At 45.0% G+C, this 20,777-nt stretch overlaps 1 protein-coding gene across 5 annotated transcripts in view; it reads right to left on the bottom strand.

The window, feature by feature from the left end:
* The window catches only part of JUP (junction plakoglobin), a 60,959-nt gene that overhangs the window by 1,512 nt on the left and 38,670 nt on the right, over window positions 1–20,777 (bottom strand). For 3 of the 5 annotated variants that reach the window (XM_066627597.1, XM_066627601.1, XM_066627600.1), the window contains exons 2-14: window positions 13,741–13,967; window positions 11,415–11,668; window positions 10,493–10,731; window positions 8,533–8,734; window positions 8,001–8,145; window positions 6,846–6,949; window positions 6,037–6,375; window positions 5,349–5,504; window positions 4,908–5,027; window positions 4,194–4,344; window positions 2,974–3,095; window positions 1,558–1,597; window positions 353–524 (exon numbers count right to left, since the gene is read on the bottom strand). In XM_066627597.1, coding sequence (XP_066483694.1) covers window positions 376–524; window positions 1,558–1,597; window positions 2,974–3,095; window positions 4,194–4,344; window positions 4,908–5,027; window positions 5,349–5,504; window positions 6,037–6,375; window positions 6,846–6,949; window positions 8,001–8,145; window positions 8,533–8,734; window positions 10,493–10,731; window positions 11,415–11,668; window positions 13,741–13,960 — 2,241 coding nt within the window. In that variant the 5' untranslated portion in view covers window positions 13,961–13,967 and the 3' untranslated portion in view covers window positions 353–375. The remainder of the gene's footprint in view (window positions 1–352; window positions 525–1,557; window positions 1,598–2,973; window positions 3,096–4,193; window positions 4,345–4,907; window positions 5,028–5,348; window positions 5,505–6,036; window positions 6,376–6,845; window positions 6,950–8,000; window positions 8,146–8,532; window positions 8,735–10,492; window positions 10,732–11,414; window positions 11,669–13,740; window positions 13,968–20,777) is intronic. The other 2 variants (XM_066627598.1, XM_066627599.1) reach the window with 2 other exon arrangements.

Below are 20,777 nucleotides of genomic sequence, written 5' to 3'. Positions count from 1 at the left end.
GGGCATCCAACTGGAGATTATTGGCCAGCGTGGGCTCCAGCAAGTCTCTGGGGGGCCTGAGGCTCATTGGAGACTGGGGGCTCCCCAAGGGCCAGGCTGAGACCCCCCCCCCCCGAGAGCCACAAGTGGCCCCTGGGCCGGGGTTTGGGCACCTCTGGTTTAAACCATTCTCCAGAGTAGTTATGGTTGCAGATATGATTTCCATGTCTTAAGAGCCTGGGGTACACAACACTCAGTGGTACATTCTGCTGGTGAATGAAAAGGCAAGGTATATTCAGGGGCAAATATGCCCCATTGGGATTTTCGGTCTCTTGATAGGTGATTTTCAAAGTATGCTTAAATATGTCCTTACCTTGAGCCCTGCCCAAGGTGAGCTTAGGCAAGCATATGGTCTGTGAAGGGTGCCCGCACACCATCGCTGTAAGTATCCATGGGATATTCTCCATCCATTTCCATATGCATATCTATGGGGTCCATGGGCATGTCACCAACATACATGGCACGATAACCTCCATCTAGTTCTGCTGCAACAAAAAGGAAGAACGTCAAACATAGCTAATGAGGGAAATAATTGCTGGTCCACATGGATTCCTGAAGGGAACATTACACACACGGCAGACCCAGAGCACTGCCCCCATGGCTACAGATCCTGCTACTGCTGTTCTTTCCACAAATGATACATCAAGCACTTTGTATTGCATAACATAAAGTGGTGCCAGCACAAATCCCTTAATAAGTAAAACATCTGCAGTACTCCCTTAACTAGTTAAACTACCATGGCTCTTGTGAAGTGCAAGTCTGAGATTCTGAAAATTTTCTAGCAGAAGTTGCTCCTAAGAAATGGGGACTGTGAGACCAAAAATAGGAAATGAGGGTTTAGGGCCCAATCCTATCCAACTTTCCAGCGCTGAGGCAGCCATGCCAAAAGAGTATGTGTTGCATCCTGTGCTGGGGGCAACCATGGAGGCCTCCCCAAGGTAATGGAGCAGGGCCCTGGAAAGTTGGATAGGACTGGAACCTTAATCTATTTCCTTAAGCCATTTCTGTCCAACGTTGCTTATACACAACAGGGACCAAATGTGTATACCTGTTGGCCAGGCAAAAATGGGTTAAGAGTCATGTTACACATCTGTTTCACCATAATAGTACTATCCCAAGCCTTCCCTGGGAGCCTTGTCAAGCACGGTTCAATAAAAATATATGAAAGCTAGGAGCATCTTAATTTCTGGGATTCTGGAGTGGGAAGATGTTGCAACAAGTGAACTCATTTAAAGTACTTGTAAACTAAAACTTGGTATTTCTAAATTTAAAGTCCCCCCCTAAAAAGCTCTTAATAGGCTAGTGCCTACTTCCAATTCCAACCAACTTTCACTACTTTCAGTTTCCAGCAAAGCTGGCCTTTGCATGAAACCTGCCAACATCCTCCGATCTGAGGAAAAGAAAAAAGGCATGGTTTGAACTTGTTGTTCACGGTTGTCACTCATCTCAGTTGTTCATGGTTGTCACTCATCTCAGTTGCATGTGAGGAAAAAAAAGGTGCTAGCAACTCATACATACCATCTGTATATGGCTCGTGAATGGGTATCATACTCTGGGCCTGCAGAACAGAACAGGACATGTTTGTTCAAAACGTAGGTACAGAAGCTTTGCACAGGCCATGAGGTTAACTCAAACGTGCCACAAGGGGTCACTACTGAAAGATACTATTTAGGCATTAATACTTTAGGTTTCCCATGGCAAGCTCAGGGCTACCATTTTGTGAATTAACATTTTCTTTAGGGAACTTGGTACTGCTGAGAGAACTATGAGCTTCCAAGACTGCCAGTGTTCAGAAAGTAAGATTTCCATGGTCTAAGGTGATGCAAAACAAGCCCAAATACCTGACAGAAGGAAATCATCCTGCTGAACTCCTGGTAGTATTGGAGTATCACTCTGTGAATTACTTGCTTGCCCGATCAGCTCTGTTATCAGGAATGATCACTCACTTCAGAGACAAGGACTGTGCTTTCATACTCTGACCGATCTCTCACCATCGGCTCTCCACTGGCTATTTCTACCTTTTAAAAATTCCTTACAGACAATGACATGCCCCCAAACTGACATTTTGATATCTGGCCCTCCAGACTTGCAAGGGTCATCTAAGCTGCAAAGATCACGTTTGGATACCAAAAGCACGTTTGGATATCGTAGATGTTATACAAGAGACCTGCACTGGGAAACACCAGTGTTCGTTCCTCTTCCTCTCTCTTAATGAAATACAACTGAGGAAGCTGTCAGTTTGACCAGGGCAATGTGCACAAGGAATGTGCCTTTCCCCAACTGCAACTGTTACTTCCAGCTGTTTGCCTGCAGCTGGGGTGGATCAAACACCTCCAGCACCACTGCTGCCTTTCATTAAAAAGAAATGATAGATCTCCCACACACTCTCTCTCTCTCTCTCCTATGAAGAAGCGAGTTGCTTTCCACCTCTGCAAGATCAACCTAAGGCAGTGGCTCTGAAGCACCTCAATTCCCAGTTTGGGAGTTTGACTTCATCACCCAGGAACCACTCTCTCCCTTTTTTGATTACTGAACAGGTTCAGATGAAAACAAACCTGGAAAACATCTCTCATGGAACTGGCAAAACCAAAACAAATTCGACACGTTTGAAGACTGGCTACATTTCAGAATCCACATTCCCGTGTTTGAATTCCAAAATGTGTCACGCTTTGCTTTTGAAATTGAACACTGACAAATGGAGTTCTTAAAAATCCAAGTCAGTTTGCTGAATTTTCTGGGGCTAGGGTCAACAAAACTCAGTATTTCATACATCTTGCAATTACTATTTACAGAAAACTGGAAAACTGAATTTAAAGGACACAAAGTTTGGTAAACCATCTTTTCGACTCATCGTCCCATCCCATTTCCCAGGCGTCCACTTTTGGCTTCAGCCTCTCTCGTTAACTCCTCCCTGCAAAAACACCACGCACTCACAGCTTCCCAAGCAGCAGGGTCATGTTTGAAGAGTGAATTGGTAAGTTCCACAGAGACACGCTTCCGGTAGTCAGGGTTCTTGTCTTCAGAGATGCGGAAGAGAACAGCTGCTGCATACGTTGCTGGAGAAAGATTGAGAAGCCCTTTAAGCAATCTGCACTGAGAAACTCTCACGAGATGTTTGCTACTCTGTGTCCAAATCTCATTGGACTCTTTTCCTGAAATCTTTTAACAGGCCAGAATTCACCAATCTCAATTCCTACAACCATTTTAGGTACAAGTTTATATAATCTACAGAAACCATGTTGCAAAATTTTAACTGTGTCACTTCAGCTTGTAAGGGGAGGCAGATTACATGTTTTAATGCTTTGCATGGAAAAAAGAGCCCCCCAACACTAGCACACAGAAGGTCTGCATGATGTTTCGAAAGAAGGGTTGATCTTAACCTTCTCCCAATGGGTTATTTTTCCCAGTGTGAGCTTCCCCACAGTGGAGGGCATTTCAATATACTATGTAACTCTACTCCCCCATACAGTATTGCCCTCTGAAACAGTGCAGCAAAAGCTTTACCACTTGATTCTGCAGAATGCATGAGTGAATCCTTGCTAGCTCTTCTTTGAACCTGCTCCAACCAAAGGGGCCCCACCAGTACACTGTACAAGGATATCACACTTCCCTCTATCTACCCTCACCGGAAAAGACCAGTGTATCCGCAAATTGCATTCATCCTCTTTGCAGCTGTGACACATTAGCATCTTACCATCACCTGGCAGCCAATATCCTGAGATCTTTTCCTCCATCTACCTTTTTGGTAATCAACCTCCAGCTGCTAATCTTCAAATGCACAGCCTTGTACCAAATACTATGCACTGCTATAAATTTTAACTACACCGTCTGATGAAGTCATTCAAATCGTTCTTGTGTAACTTCTGGATTTTTTGCTGCATTAAATGTGACTAACTTTGTCTCATCCAACCTCTGACCCCCAACAAAAAGGGTCTAAAATAGGATCCATCCCAAGAAAATTCTGCTAGCAACATCCCCTGAATCTGAATGTTTACAAAGAAAGGAATCTTCATTACTAGATAGCGAATCTCACTGGTCAGTGGATCAGAGGAACTAAGAAATGTGACAAAGCACTGCCTAAAAATGCAATACTCCAGCAACCACACATGACCTGCATTGGAAAGGGGCAAGTACATGCACCCCTCAACACTCACCTGTGCCTTCATTCCGGGAATGCAAAAGTTCCATTAGCGGAGCCGAGGCGCCCTCTGCATCAATAGCATCTGCTGCCTCTTTGTCCTGCGCCAGCTCACAAAGCACACCAGCTGCTACACGCTGGATGTTTTCCACTGGGGAATACAGGAGCTGCAGTTTGGGAAAGGAAGGGAATGTTTTGACTTCCTTCTTTTTCTCTTCTCAGGCGTTCTCTCTGTGGTAAACCTGCTAGCAGGGATCCAGATTCTTATCTGATGGCCTGTGCTTAGTGGCTCCAGGTGCTTGATAAATATTAAATTCTGGCTGGGCAGGGTCACCAAGAATTGACCAACCAAATGAAAAGAGATGTGGGAGGAGAGGCAACACCTTAAGGATATTAGCAAAGCCATCGAAAGATTATCATCCATTACATTTGTATGCTCCTCTCATTCTAAAGAGCATGGGATGATTTTACAGAGAGCAACGCCATTTTATCCTCACCAGGACCCTGTAAAAGCGGGTCAGCCGAAGCTGAATAAAAGATTTGCTCAGGATCACCAAGTGAGCTTCATGCTTAAGATGCGATAAAGGTGCTACCTGTTCCAAGCCTTATTCAGAAGTTCATTGAATAACTATACCACATTAGCTTGACCAGAATCAAAAGCAGCAATTCCTATTAAGACATTTTAGAACATTTGTTCTACTCACTCCCCCTCCTTCTAGAGGCATCCTACCTGCACAAAGAGCGGAATGGTGTTCAGACGGAAGATTTCCATTCGGTTCATGGGATCACGTGCCAAAATGTGCAGTGCACCCGTGCAGCCTTCCACAATCTCTTCCATCTTTACACCATCCTGAATAAGTAAGAGAAACGTTAGCTGGTACAAGAGTAGTCCGGCCCCAAGCACTGTTCCCACTAAGCTGCACAGCTTGAAGTCAAGTTCTGTGCAGCTCAGCAACCCAGGAGTTGGCAATGGAACTGGACGTCATTGCCAAGTGTTCAGAAATGACCAGGCAGCCCAGATCAGCACCTTGAGGCACTTCAATCAAAGTTACATACATGATGTAACCTCCCAGATCCCCCAAACAAGACTTTCAAAAACAGGAATAATAAATGAGGATACTTTCATATGGCCAAGATTCCATCAAAACTAGCGACTTTCATGCCCTCTCACCGTATATGGCTGCTGTGTGCCGGCTGCTGCGTGGCGCTGGGCATCTTGGTGAGCCTTCACAAGAAGTTGGACCAGACGTGGTATGACAGCAGCTTCCTGTAAGGGGGCGTGATTGGCTGGGCACAAAGCCAGGTTACGAATGAGGCCGATGGTAGCCTAGGAGTGGAAAAAACCCATCTTCAGACACACTCATCTTCCTGACATAGCAGCCATCAAGTAAGAACGCTCCCATCACACAGAGAAATTTAAAGGAGAAGGTTAGGCTAGAACTCTATAGCAGTGGTTCCCAAACTGGTAGGTCGCAGCCAGCCAGCCAGGGAAGCCCTGTCTCTGCCCCCTTAAAGGGTGGGGAGGAATGAAGGCAGCAAACCCAGAAGTGGCTAATGGTAAGTCGAAAAAAGTGTCCCTGGCAGTGGTGTGATCCAGCGATCGCATCTCTCCCCCAGAGAGTTTGGCAACCACTGCACTACAGAGTTTTTAAACATGGGAAGAATTCAACCATGTCTCCGCAACCGCATTCGAGATGGCACAGACATTGAATGCTGTCCCACATTTTCCTGAACCTTTCTGACTAGCTCCAAAATTACATTCGGCCACTGCTTGGGAAAAGGTTTCAGTTGTCACTGATAAACAAAAAGTAGAAATGCATGTATGCATGTGCTCAGCCATTGTCTCTGTACACTCGTACCTTGATCAATGGCCATTGGTTGGGCTGGTTGAGCAGTTTAACAATGGCAGGGATGCCATAATTAAGTCGCACAGAATTTTGGGCCATCTCAGCTTCTGGATGCCGGCTTGTGAGGTGCCTTAGGGCACAGACTGCTGGCTCAGTGATATCTTCTTTGTCTCCTGCCCGGAGGATAGTGTGTATCAGGGCCTCTACCCCATTTGATTGTGTCACCAGGGTCTTGTTCTTGCTATTGTTACAGGTCAGGTTGGAGAGGGTGCCTGTGGCACAGGTCAGCACATTGATGTCATCTGAGCTCAGCTGGTTAACTAGGATCTTCAGGACACCATCAAGGCCCTCCTGGAGAAGAAAACAATGGAGGGATTAGAAAGATCACAAGCCAGCATGAGCCAAGCCAGCTGTGTAGAGGAAAAAACCAAGCATCCCAATAAAAATTTGTTTTGCTTCCAGGCCTCTTTCTCGCTGAAAACATGCACAATGAGACTGTTTACAATGTCTCCAAATGTAGTCTCAGCTTCTGATTTGGAGCTACCAGCTGGAATCCCTGAGTCAAATATGACTTCCAGTTTCTTATCCAAAACAAAAAAGATGGAGGAAGTGGAGTGACATTAGAAGTTAGCAGTCTACTTTGGGCAATAGGACTTTGCCCTACTATCCCGCAATCCGTTTTGAAAAGTGATTCAATAAAATAAGTTATTAATCAGATGGTCTATAGCAGAATACCAGGTGGTACTTATGGTTTGATCAAAGGAGTTTTTTGGAACAGATATTGTTGAAGAATGCAAGAGGCCCTGCCCATTCTTGCTCACCTGCTTGGTTGCCACATCTGAGAGGTTCCTCAGAGTCCATAAACAGTTCTGTACAAGCCTTGGGCTGGAGCTGGTCAGGTGCTTCCCCAAGGCTTGCATGCCACCTGGGTGAAAAAATAAAACACAGTTGTTTTACCCATACAGATGTCAGAAAAGATGGTATGCAAGTGGTCCAAGTACATCTTTTGACAGAGCTAAACCTCAACTACATAATTTGTATTTGTTTCTAGAACTTACATCCTGCCTTTTCATTGGGAGAAAAGTTTGAAAGGAGAAAGGCATCTAACTGTATTTGCTTAACACAATGCTGAAATATGCTCTACAAGTCTACAGAACAAGCTACTACATATGCTATGGTTTGTATTCCAGCAGCTCCAATTTAGTTTTATATGAGTCATTCCCATTCTTGTTTTGTAGTTTTTCCCACCAGCACATTCATTTCTACTCTTATATCTTGTAAATTTTCTTAACTACCTCCTTGCAAAGTTAGTCACTAATTTTTTCTATCACTCAGAAGAGGGAATCAAAGTGAAGTAAAGAATGTCTTGCCAAACACTAAAGCATCTAGGCACTGTACATAACAGAAAATCAGCCTTGCCCAGAGGTTTACAACTGAGGAGTACCTACGACTCATCCATGAATCTAAAATCAGAACTATTACATTAAATCAAAGTCCAATGCTCTGTTCATACTGGATCACAACACAAAAGAAACACAAAAGTTTCTTGCAAAAGACAAAAAAAGGCCAACAGCTACCAGCATAATAGTGGACAAGTCCTAAAGTCATGAGAATTAAAGTTGTTAAAGAAGCATGAACCTGATTAGGTAATAGAACACCAGGAACTTCAGATAACGATGCTCTTTGCTCTTTAAGGAAAAGCAGAGAACATAATGCCTTCAGTTGTACATTAAGTTTCAATAAATAAAACATTGTGACCGATATATTGTTGCATACTCAAGTGCAAATTCTTGCATTTTTCTTTGCACAGATAGCGAAGAGGGTTCATCATCATAGCACAGCTATTGTGAACAGAAACTTTTAAAAAGAGACAGTAAAGATGCACCTGATTGCCACGGATAACAAATTTGGGAGTTAAGAAGGGTTTCCCTGTCAATTGCCCACCCAAGAAGTCTCCTACATTAAAGGTCACTCACCAGCTTCCACGATGGCTGGCTTGTTGCTAGGACAGACAGACAGGACCTTGAGGACACGGCTGGTAGTCCAGAGCAGTTTCTCGTATGTGTAACTGCGCATAATCTGAACAAGGGCCTGGGGGCCCCCATTGGCCAAAATGATGAGCTGCAAAAGCAAAAACCAAAGCACAGATCTCTCACTTCTCTGGATGCACAAAGAACTGCAGCTGATCCAGAGTTCAAAACAATTACTATGGCCTCTTCTTGGCAGGCATGGCAAAAAGCATATGCATGCTGCGTCTGCCCCTTCCCCCCAAACAGGCAACTCTCCCACCTATGTCAGCAAGGGAATTCGGATTGAGCAAGGTGTGCAGTTAACACACAGCAACTGTCCACACCTCTGAGTTCATTTAAATTTTGGGATTGAATGTTCCAGGTTCCTGGACAAAAGAAAACTCTCTCTCTCTCTCTCTCTCTCTCTCACACACACACACACACACACACACGAGAACTATGCTTACTTAGTGACATAGCCCCCTTTCCCCTGCCTAACCTTGCTTTCCTGGTTCCCATAGGCAAGAAGCTGCAGGCAGTCGGTGGTGATGGCAAGGAACTTGGGATTGTTCTTAGTCAGCAGCGGGACCATCTTCTGGAGCCCATCAGCCAGGCGCACAGCCATTTTGGCACCTTCCTGGTACAGCAGCAAGTTGTGAAGGGTGGTGATGGCATAGAACAAAACAGACTCCACAGGAGAGCTACATGCCAAGAAAGGGGGAGGGGGAAATAGGGAAGAGAAATCACTTAGATTTTCAGCTCATTCCCAAAAGCTCAGGATTGATAGCAAGACACATAAAACAGCAAAATTGACTACAACTGAACACAATTAACTTTTAGAATAAAGTCACATCGTGGCTTAACTATAACCCATTCCAACCCTAAGCCAACCAAATGGTAAATGCTGACTGCATATTAGAGCTATCCTAACAGAAGGCAATTTTACTAAGCTAGGTTAGTGGTCTCCAAAGTGGAGATCACTGCGCTCTGGGAAAGGTGTCCCCGGCGCAACTGCCACTTAGCATTCAACGGGGAGCTGCCCTTCCCTGCCATTAGTCCTCCGTAAACCGAGCCCCGGCCAGTTGCATCTGCTCAGAGATCTGGGCGCAGTGGCTGCTGGGGTGACAGAACCCAGAAGCAGTGGACCAGAGCGCAGTTCTAGGGAGATCAGTGGCAGGAAAGGAAGGCTCCCCTGCTGAATAGTAAGTGCCTTTCATATGGGGGAGGGAAAATGCAGGGCACCGGATCTAGCCCACGGGCTAGAGTCTGAAGAACCCTGAGCTAGAATATAGAGAATTGTCTCTATATAGAGTTAGATTAAGGAAACTGGCTGCAATTGCCTGCAATCTGCTGCCAGCTAGCCAGAGAAGTCTCTCAGCCAGCATACCAGAGATACTTTTACCTAGCCAGAAAAAAAAAGCCTGGCAAATTTGCATATGGAAAACTATGCTTTACTACTAAGTGGAGCTCTCTTATACAGAGTGAGACTACCCGTTTCTCATTTATTACCATCTCTGATAAAGCTGACAGCAGCTCTCCAAAGGCAGCAATCTTTCCCAGTAACTCTAATCTGAGATTCCTTAACCAGACACATAACAATGACCAAGTCTGGACTTTCTACCCACTTGGTTCAGATGCAGGACAAAGGCTATCAGCCTGCTACATAATTTATCCTAGACTTCAGATTCAATCAAGAGCATTAAGAATCACCAAAAGGTAAGGGCTGAAGAGGTGGTAGCTGGCAGTTTACCACAAAACAAACTCACTTACAGGGCAGCCACAAAAAAACAGTCCTGATCTGGCACAAATATGGAACTGTTAAAGGACATGATAAGATACATAGGAGAAGGCCACAGCTTGTACTTAAAATTTAGGGGACTTTCCAACTGCAAAGTAGAAGTAGAAACTGGCCGTGGCATGTCAAGACTTGTGTTCCCAAAACACAAGCCAGCACTTCCACAGTCAGGCAGCTGTTCAACAGCTCCTTTCTGTACCAGGTGGGTGCGGCCTGTCAGCTGGCAAGTCGCCATTGCAGCTCTAGGTGCCAAGCAAGTTCTGCATGACAGTAGTAGTAGAAGCTCCCATGAGAAACGAGGAAGCAGTTGGATAAATGCCACACATTAACGTGCTTGAAAAATCTGGAATGAAGTTAGTAAACCTAAAGATTGCATGTACACATCTTTACACTACTCAAGAACCACAACTGATCCACCCCCAGCCACTGGAATAAGGCCGATGCTTAATTCTAAGCTGAGACACATGGAGGATCTAGTCAACTTGGCAATTACACCCCCTGCCCTAGAACCCTTTTCCACAGTCCCAGATGCATTAAGCAAGAAGACAGCACTCTGTGCACGTACAAACACAACGCTACAGGTTTCAAGAATGGGCACAAGCGAAAATTAAAACTTGCAATCACAGCCAACAAACCCAATTCCAAAGGGCGCACTGAACATTACCTGAGCATGCGCACAAGAGCCGGGATACCCCCAGACTTGAAGATAGACAGGAGTCCCTCACGGTGGTGGGACAGGTTGTGGAGGATGCTGGTGGTGCAGCGGGCCGTGTCTAGGTCACTAGTGTTTTGCATGGTACGAACCACAGCAGCAACAATCTGAGGAGACTGCATGAGGGCACGGCGTGATGCCTCCTTCTTGGACAACTGGTTCACGATCATGGCTGCTTTGCTGACCACCACCTGGAAGACAGACAGGTCAGTAGCAAGTAGTCAGGATACAAAGCAATCTTCCACAACACATCTAGCCCTATCACATTCCACTCTGCAAATCTGATTAGCTACTTGTGGCATGAGTTGAATCTTACCCCCACAAGACCTTCTGTTCTCAGATTCTGCACTGAGCAACCATATTCTGTGCCCTGCAATAATCATACAAAACTAGCACAGTTTCACCCATTTTGCATGATTTAATTTGCTTCTGTAACTCATAGAGAAGATAAAGGGCCTATGCAGGAAGCTGAACTCTCCACCACTCCCCCCACTGATTACTGAAAATCTAATTCATTGACTTTTCCAACTTAAAGATTTCACCAGATGCTGCCCACACACTTCAGAGTGTACCTTTATTTGTACAAAGAGCTGAGAATTTCTGAAGTTGTCCTCCCCCTCAAACAAACGCTGAAATTCTCTGTGGCTAATACCATATTCTGCAGCATATATACATTTCCACAGATTCACAGCACACACACAGCCTTACTTCTTACATCATTTCTGGCATTTCTATACAGTTTGCCATAAATGTTTACATATAGGGTTACTGAAGCACCTTCTACACTCCAGGGCACATTGTGCTTAGTAAACCAGCTCTAACACACCACACAAATTTCCTGCATGATGTCAGAGCCTGACATGTATGGCCTTACCGGATCCTCATCATTCAGAAGCTTGGTAAGTTCAGGAATGGCACGGGTGGCCAGTTCGGCATCATCCTGGTAATTGATAAGGTGCACAATGGCTGACTTAAGCATCTGTGAGGGCTCAGCCAGCCGCTGCACATTTGTCTGCTGCCCTTCAACCTGGGTGGTTATGAGAAGGGAACTATCCTCTACAGTCTCCGGGTACATTGCAGCCCGGATGCGCTGAGCACGAGTCATGGCGAGCTGGGACTCCAATTCCGCTGCAAAAGAAGGTGGATAGGATGCGATTAACATGGAGGAAATCCCAGTCTGAATTTCCATCAGTCACATTGGGAGATGCATAGAATTGCTACAGTTGTACAATGTGCAGGAGACTCAGCATGTGAACAAAGAGATAAGGCAAGTGTTAATTAGTCAAAATGATTAGGCAGTTGTAACAGAAAGCTGCTTAATTAAAAACATGAAAGACAGGGAGAGGGAACTGGATCAAACAAGGGCCTGGAAAAGGGGAAAAGGGTATAATGTTTGGGGGTGGCTACATTATTGCAGAAACCTGGACTAGTGGGCTGTGCTCTGAGTCACAATGGAAGACTTTACTGCCTCTACCTGCCATTTTACTGTGCCTTTGTAGCATCCCAGAATCTAGAAATCTTTTCTGTATTTATCTCAATAAATGAGAAAAGGACAAAAGCTGGCTATTCTCATTCCCCACTATTCTTTTTATAAGGGATGCTGAAATTGCTTTGCAAAATGTGCACATCTCTGTAGTGATGTTATAATCACCTACAATAGAACTCCTCATGAAAGGAATATTTTCATGCTCCTAACTCTGCCATCCATCTTGCTGCCAAAGAGAAGCCAGCCCACTGCAAGAACCTGTCCATTCACACAGCCACATAAATCAGCATCCACCAGGAAAGCCAAAAGGTGAGTGTTCATCTTTCAAGTTGCTAATTCCCAGAGAAAACACAATAATAAAATTAGAGTCTCCTGGTCAGTTGTAGAAATATCCATTTCAATCTGTGCACAATGAATTCACAGCATCCTCTTTGGAGATATTTTTCCATCTGTGAAATGGAAAGTAAGCAAAGCCAAGGGAATGATTTGCCCCCAACCTCCCCCCAAGTGTATGGTTGAGCTTGGATTTGATCCTAGATTTCATAAGATTGTGGGCCAGTTCTTAAGCTATAGGAGAGGCACAGTTACTGCTTCTGTGTCATTAATTCACCCCACCCCAAGATGAGGTTGATCCCGCCCACAGGATCAACTGGGAGGAGGTGCCCATGCCAATGCCAACCATGTGATAAGTAGCCACATCAGAGGCCTCTCCCCTGTGACCTCATAGATTCTAGGAAGGTCATAGGGAGCTATCATATGAAAGCAGCACCCATGCTACTTGTGCAACATGGAAGAGTAGGGTTCTTTTGCTGTTGTTACAACATCTTAGGGAACTTCTTGCCTATGGCAACTTGCCAGGTCGGCTTCCTTTAGCTTGAGAAGACAGGAAATTTTGCAGGATATTTGAAAAGGATGTCGATGGGATCTTATGCAACTAGCAGCAAATATAAGCAAAAGTTCCCAAACTCGAGGAGCTTATACAGGGGGCCCTTTAAATCCATGGATGCATGGGTGTGCAAAGGGATATGTCAGCCCTCATCAAGCAGCTGGAGGTGGGCAGGTACTTGATCTCTGCAATGTGAGCTACCTTGCAGCCTCTATTTCTTTGGGGCAGGGGCTGAAAGAGACTTTCTAGCTCCCTCTCGTTCTCCCTTTCTTGCTGCTCTCTGCAACTGCCCATTCTCTTAAAAGTGGGCAGCTGGCTGGCACACACACCCAAACGGCTGTCAGTCTCAGCAGGACCCTAAAAGAAGTTGGCAAAAGTGACCTCTCCATAGCTGAAAGAGAGACTGCCTGAAGAGATGGCTGCATGTTCACCAGCTCCTGACCTCCTCCATTCCTCCCCTTGCCCTACTTGGCTAGTTGCCCAGCCAGGAAAGATGTTGCATGGGTTAAAGGAGAGGAAGAAAAGGGACTTATCTTGGAGAAAGCAGAATGGGGGGGGGGGGTTGTTTTACACAGAAAGAACTTGGATTTGAACATCTGCTGCTTTTGGTATCCACACGGGTACCAAGAACCAATCTGCTGCAGACATGGAGGACCTGCTATAGTCCAGAATGGTTTTAATTTTTTTGTTTCCCTCTTTTACTGAGGAACTAGTTTTAATATAGTATGCATTTTACAACACAAAATATTGCACAATACAAAAAAATGTACTGTGAACCACCATGGAAACTCCAAATAGTGCAGAGGCACATTCTAGAAAATTGTTTACCTTGAGCCTGGGCTTGCCCTGCTCCAGCCTGGCTGTAGGTTGTAGTCTTCTTAATTGTGTACTGCTTGCCACCATGGATGTCATCATCATCCACCAAGTACTTGCTGCTAACTGATGGCACTTGAGTGTTCACTCCAGAGTGGATGCCCGAGTCATAAGTGTAAGTCTGCTGCCATTCTGTCACCTTGATGGGTTGTTCCAACATGTTCACCACCTCCATGGCTGCTCTAGAAGAACAGAAAAGAACCATCAATATGGTCAGAGTACAGCTATAATGAGCCACACCTCTGATTGGTAACTCAATATCCAGTTTGAGACAGTGTCACGTCTTTCTGAAGTAACTAGATTTAGATAATTGAACTACAGGTCCAGCCTATTTATACATGGATATTTTATACATGGATGGCCCCTGCAAATGAGAAGGAATATGCTGATCCCTTGAGAAGGAGAAAAATGCATCCCTTTAAAATCAGTTTAAAAAACTGAACAGTCCTTTAATATCCTCTTTAATATATGAGAGGGGGGGGGGGGAAGAGGGCAGCTGGCTGACAATTCATCAATCCTGACCTGATCCTTTGCATTGGTGAAGGCAGGGGCTGAGTGAAGTGCCTTTCTTTCTAAGCTCTTGGACAACATTGTCTTCTTAATGACTCTTATCTTAGAGTCAAAAGGTCAGAAAGGCTGTTTTTAAATCACCAGAGCAAAGAAACTTTGTTTTTTAAATTGTGTGTTTTTATAGTGTGTTTTTTGCCATGTGAGTGCTTGGAACCCATTCAAATAATTAGTCTCAACCTGTATACTAATTGAGTATACCACCTCTCCCAGCTTAAGGTTAGAGTGGATAAGAACTGTAGAACATTTTGCCTACTGCAAGAAAGGTTAGGGATACTGACATAAAAGCCACACATGTATAGCATGAACTGTTCACAGCTTCGGCACAGCTGTGGGTAACCATACCAGCTTTGCCTTACCAACACAGCATGTTCAACAACTTGGCCCTTGTTGTGTTTATGCCAAGTGACGCATAAATATCAACTATACAAAAACTGCTTTATTGTACTGCCATTTCGGACCTCTTTTTTCACCTCAGTTCGGCTTTTTGCTTTTGTGATTTTAGTATTTTAAACCAGGGATGTCAAACCCATTTCTTAGGGGTTCCTCTCCAATGACAGACTGGCAGTCTTGATTAGGACATGCCTCTCTGTTTCCTGGAAAGCTTGCAGGGCTAGCTTTGTGGCTCTAACCAACTTATGCTCATTTGTCTCTTCTTTAGTGGACATGTCCCTTGGGCTACCTGACCCTCCAGGTGTGCCCTCCAGTTGAATAGGCTGGCATCTATAATGATTACTCTGAAGGGCTAGACCAGGTAATGGGTTTATTGTGAACTGGACAAAGGGCTCTCTTTTCCTCAGTTCAGAGCCTGGCATTTAGGACCAGCTGGACCAGGTAAATTCCCTAGATAGTGGAAGCAGGGACAACCACCAATCAAGGGACACAAATAAGAGCCCCTGTTCCACAGCCCCTGGAGATGCATGTTTGTAAGAATCTGATCTCGGAAGCATAGCAAAAGTTTTTGCCATGGGTAAGCATGAAAATGTGCCCAGGAGACCATCATTCCAAGAAGTTGCATCAACTCAGTGAGGTCCTCCTTGGATTGACTTCTCATGCCTCGAATCATCCATAGGAATTCATGCTGCCTTTCTTCCAAGGTAAGTATCTTACGCTATATTGTGAACAATATATTGTGAACAATATCCTATATGCCAGGCTCTGAACTGAGAAAAAGAGCCCTTTGTCCAATTCACAATAAACCCATAGCCTGCAGAAAATGGCAGACACATTTCTCATGCCCTGTTTCCTGGCCAGGAACCTGAACAGGATGTTGTGCAGATACAGGTTAATGTATATTCTCAGATGCACCATGAGGATCACAAGGAGCTTGGTAAATGCTCTCATGGTGAATGCGAGACTGAACAGAAGGGCTCGGTGCAGGAACTAGTGGTGGCTGCAAGAGAAACAAAGGCACTTTCTGCACTAGTGATTTTGGCCCCTGTGCCACCCAGGATCAGGACTGCAGAATTCCACCCCCAATGGGGGCTTTTTGAAGGCTGAAGGAGGCAATGTGTGGCCTCCTCTGGCCCTCCAAAGGTCTTCTGAGGCCTCAGGAAGGCCTTAAACATCACTTCCAGTTTTTACCCCAAAACTGGAAATACGCTTTAAAGGCCCTCCGGAGGCCTCCAAAGGAGGCAGGGGAAGGAAGGTGGGGGAGAGGCGAAGAAGGCACCACCACCCCTGTAGGCATGGTCACCAAGGGCATTTTCTCCCCTTAACCCCCCCCCAGTACACCAGTGACTTTCTCTGCCCTGTTAACTGGTTAAGAGGCACTTCTTCAAGTGGGTGCTCCTCTTTTATTTAGCAGGGGGAGAATAACTGGCCCACCTTACCCCAGCAGTGTCTTTTCTAGTGGCCATCTGCTGGTGTTGCATCTTTTTAGATTGTGAGCCCTTTTGGGACAGGGAGCCATTAGTTATTTGATTTTTTCTGTAAACCGCTTTGTTAACTTTTCATTGAAAAGCAGTATAAATACTTTTAATAATAATACATGCCCATTTTGTAGCCAATTGTTTCCTCTTTGCCATCACATCCCCTGCCAACATTTGGATTCAAATTACATAGCACCCACATGAGTCAGCTAACGGGACTGCCAAAAGAGCAAAGTCCCACCTTGGATATAGAATATGGAGCAAGTTCCTTGGACCAGAGGTAAACCACTGTGGAGAACTGAATAGGTACATGATAATCTAAACACCCCAGCTGATGTTTCGAGAACTCTACAAAAGCACTGTTGCAACCCACTTGTCTTTGCAGTCCTTAGGGCCTCCTCCACCTGTGTGGAATCACAGTTGAGCAGATCAGAACTGACAGGGACCTCAAGAAGGTCCACAATGCTAGTGGGGAGTGCAAACCTTGGCTAGGTTTGCCCATTGCACCTCCTATGCTTTGTCCAAGGATTCTAAAAGGGGACTGTGAGCAGTCTGGTGGTTCCTCACAGGAAAAATTATGGCCTCTTAAAGAAGTGGAGTTGCTAATTTCTCTGGCTTGCTGGTCACCTCAGCCAGTAAGATATGACATCCTTTGGCAAGGAGTACGAATCTGGTTAGAAGAGCCAATCCTGAACCAAGGAGGCCCACTCCACTCTGGTGGGGGTGATGGGAGAGAAGAGGAGTAAAAACCCTAAGAAAAAAGGGCTGTTGGAAGAAAAATAAAACAGCAAAAAAACTGAGCTGCAGGAGCTGCTGCTCCACTTCCTAGGCAGGACCAGTCTGGGAGAGCAGAGCCTCCTCTTGGAAAAACAACTACTGACTGAATCTTACCCATGTTGTAGGGGGTTGTCCTATCCCAATGACCTGGAATGTTCTTTGGGGCCTGAGGAGGACAGCTTAACTATCTCTCAAGTACAGAGATCCCAAGGAGGAGTGAGAGATAAAGGCAACAAAGTATCTGAAAGGTCAGAAATTTAAGACAATCCACAATGTAACCCCTTGAAGGACAGAAGAGGAAGCCGTGCCTGGGAGTTGGAACTTTAAGAACAGTTTCTTATTAAAGCCGTATGATGTCAGGCATCGCTATGAAAGGCCAATACAAGAAAAGAGCTTTTGAGAAACTCATTTCTAGGCCATCCTCAAGGAAAAAAAACACCACCCACACACACTATTTGCAGCAGGCACACCTTGGAATGCGCCTCTCCCTACTGCTTTCAATAGAAAAGCTAAACAATCACCATTGCCACCACTTGCAGAAATGGGAAAGAGGGGGAACAAAAACAGACCACCACCTACCAAGAAGCTATCAGCCTCTCCTGGTAAGACCACCCTGGGGGTGGAAATCTGACAAGGAAGCCAAATGGAAGCCTGCTCTGGACCCAGTTCGGTTGCCAGTCTAGTTTCCTATGGCAGGGAACGACTGTGGAGTACACCCATCAAGTCCCCCTCCAGGGAAGAAGATACCAGCCTCACCCTCTGAGAAGAGCCACCGCCCCACACTAATTCTACAGAGCAACCACCTGGGAGTGGAGCAGTGACGCCAGGGTGACAGTCAAGGATGATTACCAGGTCAAATTGTGTGCTGAGGGAAAGGAGAAGCAATGGCATACAAAAAAATCAAATCAAGTACCTTTCAAAAAGGAGAGGAACATACACAGGTCCTGTTGGCAAGCACAGGTCTGCTGGACAGGCCTGAGTCTCAGCATCCCAAAAGGTTCTCAGGAAGTTTCCAGACAATCAGTTCAGAGCTGTCCCTACGGAACAAGCCTTTGCAGGTGGCTATCCAAGAGATGGCCAGGGCAATAAAGCAAAGCACAACTTTCACACCTTGCTGGTCAAAGGGTAACAAGTTCCAAGTCACATCATACAGTGCATTTACTTTGCTTTAGGCTAGCTGCCTAGAAAAGCCTACAGCTTGGTGAGAAAGTGGTTTTCTAGATCTCTTGATTTTCAAAAGCCCAATGTGTGTGAGCAGTTGGGTGGCAAATATTTTAGCAGAAGTCAAGGGGGGGCAGGGAGAATTACAGTGTTCTGCACAGCTCCTTGTCCCTACCTTATTGCCCAGGTAACACCAATATCTGTATACAACTCTTTTTAGTAACTCCCCCACTGCACTGCATAGTTTTTGAAACCTGGCTCTTAGAAGTAAAAATTTATACAAAACCCAAATTAGGCCAACAGCAATTTGTGCTTGCCTGCTTTCTGTAATTTATGGACAGCACACACACACACCCTGCTCACAACCTTTGTTGCTCATGGAAAGGACTGCTGGAAACCTTGAGATTTAAAATAGCAGCAGCTGCTACGTTAATCAATGCTATACACTAGAAGACCACAGAGTAGCTTTCTATATAGGTGAATGGTTGAGAAATATTTCAGAAACTTTATGAACAAAAGCCTGCCCATAGCTATTCCAATTTTTAAATGTTTCAGAGGAGATCACAGGAAGTTTTTAGTTATAAGTTAAACTCACTTTTTATTATTTTGAAATACTACAGCAGGTCCTTACAGACTTTTAATTCACATTGTTGCTCATAGGGTGAAATATGCCATGTATTGCCTACCTCAGTTTCTATAGTTGCCTATCTAGAGCTACTACTTGATGCAGCCTTGGTTCCAATACCATCACCACATCTGTATGCCAGCCTCCCCCATAAGAGGTGCACATGGGATAAATTGGGCTAAATCTTACAGCCACCCTGTGATACAGACTGTGGATAGCCTGAAACCACCGAATAAGCGTCATTTTTGATGTAGTTCAAGACTAAGAGACTTGCCCAAGAGACTGATTTGGATCCAAGAGAAGATCTGGATGCAAGTTTGTCCATTTTTACAATCAGCAGAATCATGCGGTAAATTTTTTCCTAGACTAAACTGCTATCGAGAGGGGTTACAAGTTTTAATGCTCCCCAACAAAAAAGCTAAATACCCTGCACATTGAAAACTAGCATGCCTTCTTCCAACATGTTCTTCCATATATTTTATAGACCAAGTTACTAATGAACAAACATTTAAAACTACAACCCCATCCACCTCTTGAAACAGTGTAGGTCAGGAAAAGCTGACTATATAGACCTGCCTTCTGACTGGTGGTATAAGTACAGGTGGAGCCTGTTTATCTGTGGGGGTTCATGGACCCCCTGCAGATACAGAAAACTGTCGATAATGAAATCTGCAGTTTCTGGAGCCCATCTGAGTTCTGAAAGTGACCAGAGCCCTGCTCCGGTCATGTACAGAGCCATTCTGAGAGGTGGCACGTGACCTTTCTGAGGCTCAGAAAGCCTCCCAAGGCATGACCGGAACAAGGTTCCACTTGCATCTGGGTGGTCTTCAGTGGGACTATCAAAGGGGGCAGTTTGGCATCCGCAGCAAGAGCCTGTATATCATAAATATACTTGCTCAGGCTTGGGGTTGCTCCCGCAGGGAAAAGGCGTGTTAAAAACCTTTCAAATAAAAAATAAATCTGAACTGGCCCCAACAGTCACAGCTCCTCCCAAAGGAAACTAGGAATTGTTTTGCTGCGGTGCTGAGGATTCTCATGGGGATGGAGGATCATCACAAGACAACTCCAAGGATTGTTCGGGGGGGGGGAACTTTGCAGTGAAACCAATCAACAGTTGTAGCTTTGATACTTCCACAACAGTGGTTCTCACTCCTTTAGCACCGGGACCCACATTTCAGAATGAGAATCTGTCAGGGCCCACTGAAGTGATGTCATCAAGCAGGAAACTTTTTTGCAAACCTAGGCTGCAATCCTACCACACTTACCCAGGAGTAAGACCCATTGACTATTATTGTTAAAAACATCTTCATAGTAGCCCGTTAAAAGCCTGTGACATTTCTCCAAATGCATACATATGTTGGTAGCATTAAGTCTAACATATTAAAAATAAAATATTGAAATGAATGGGGACCCACCTGACATTGGTTTAGTGGGTCCTGACCCAGAGTTGGAGAAACACTGTTCCAGAGAGTTCTGGCTAGGAATCAAACCTGGTCAGCTACTAAATACACTGGTAAATCATAACTGTGTTGCCCAAGCCAAAAAGATGCTCTTGTTAGTGTCAGGGCAACTGTGCCAAGAGCCTGTGGTTGAGAAGGAGCCTCCCTTCAAACAGAAAGGGAATGAGAGCAGCTGACACACCCGAGCTAGGAATGGCAGTGAATTGCCACCTCCTTTTCCTTCTCCAGGAAAGCCAGTCAGACAAGTTCCTTCCTTCAGAAGCAGGTAGATTAAAAAGGAGAAAGAAGATGTATTCCTGAGGAAAATGACTCCCCAGTGAGAATGACACTCCCTTCACCAGCAGTGAAGTCAACCAATGCAGCGTTGTTAATTGTGTGCTGGTCTCCAAGTTCGTTAGCTAGTCTTGAACTGCTTCCTTATTTCTGGGCCACTTCAGAAACTCTAAAATTTCTACAATAAGACTTCTGACCAAGAAAAGGCAGGTTGTCACATTTGATAGCTACAAGGGCTTACATACAGTCTACATGGCA

The sequence above is a fragment of the Tiliqua scincoides genome, chromosome 5, assembly GCF_035046505.1.
Source record: "Tiliqua scincoides isolate rTilSci1 chromosome 5, rTilSci1.hap2, whole genome shotgun sequence".
Classification (NCBI taxonomy): Eukaryota; Metazoa; Chordata; class Lepidosauria; order Squamata; family Scincidae; genus Tiliqua; species Tiliqua scincoides.
This window is presented reverse-complemented; position numbering and strand designations above follow the sequence as displayed.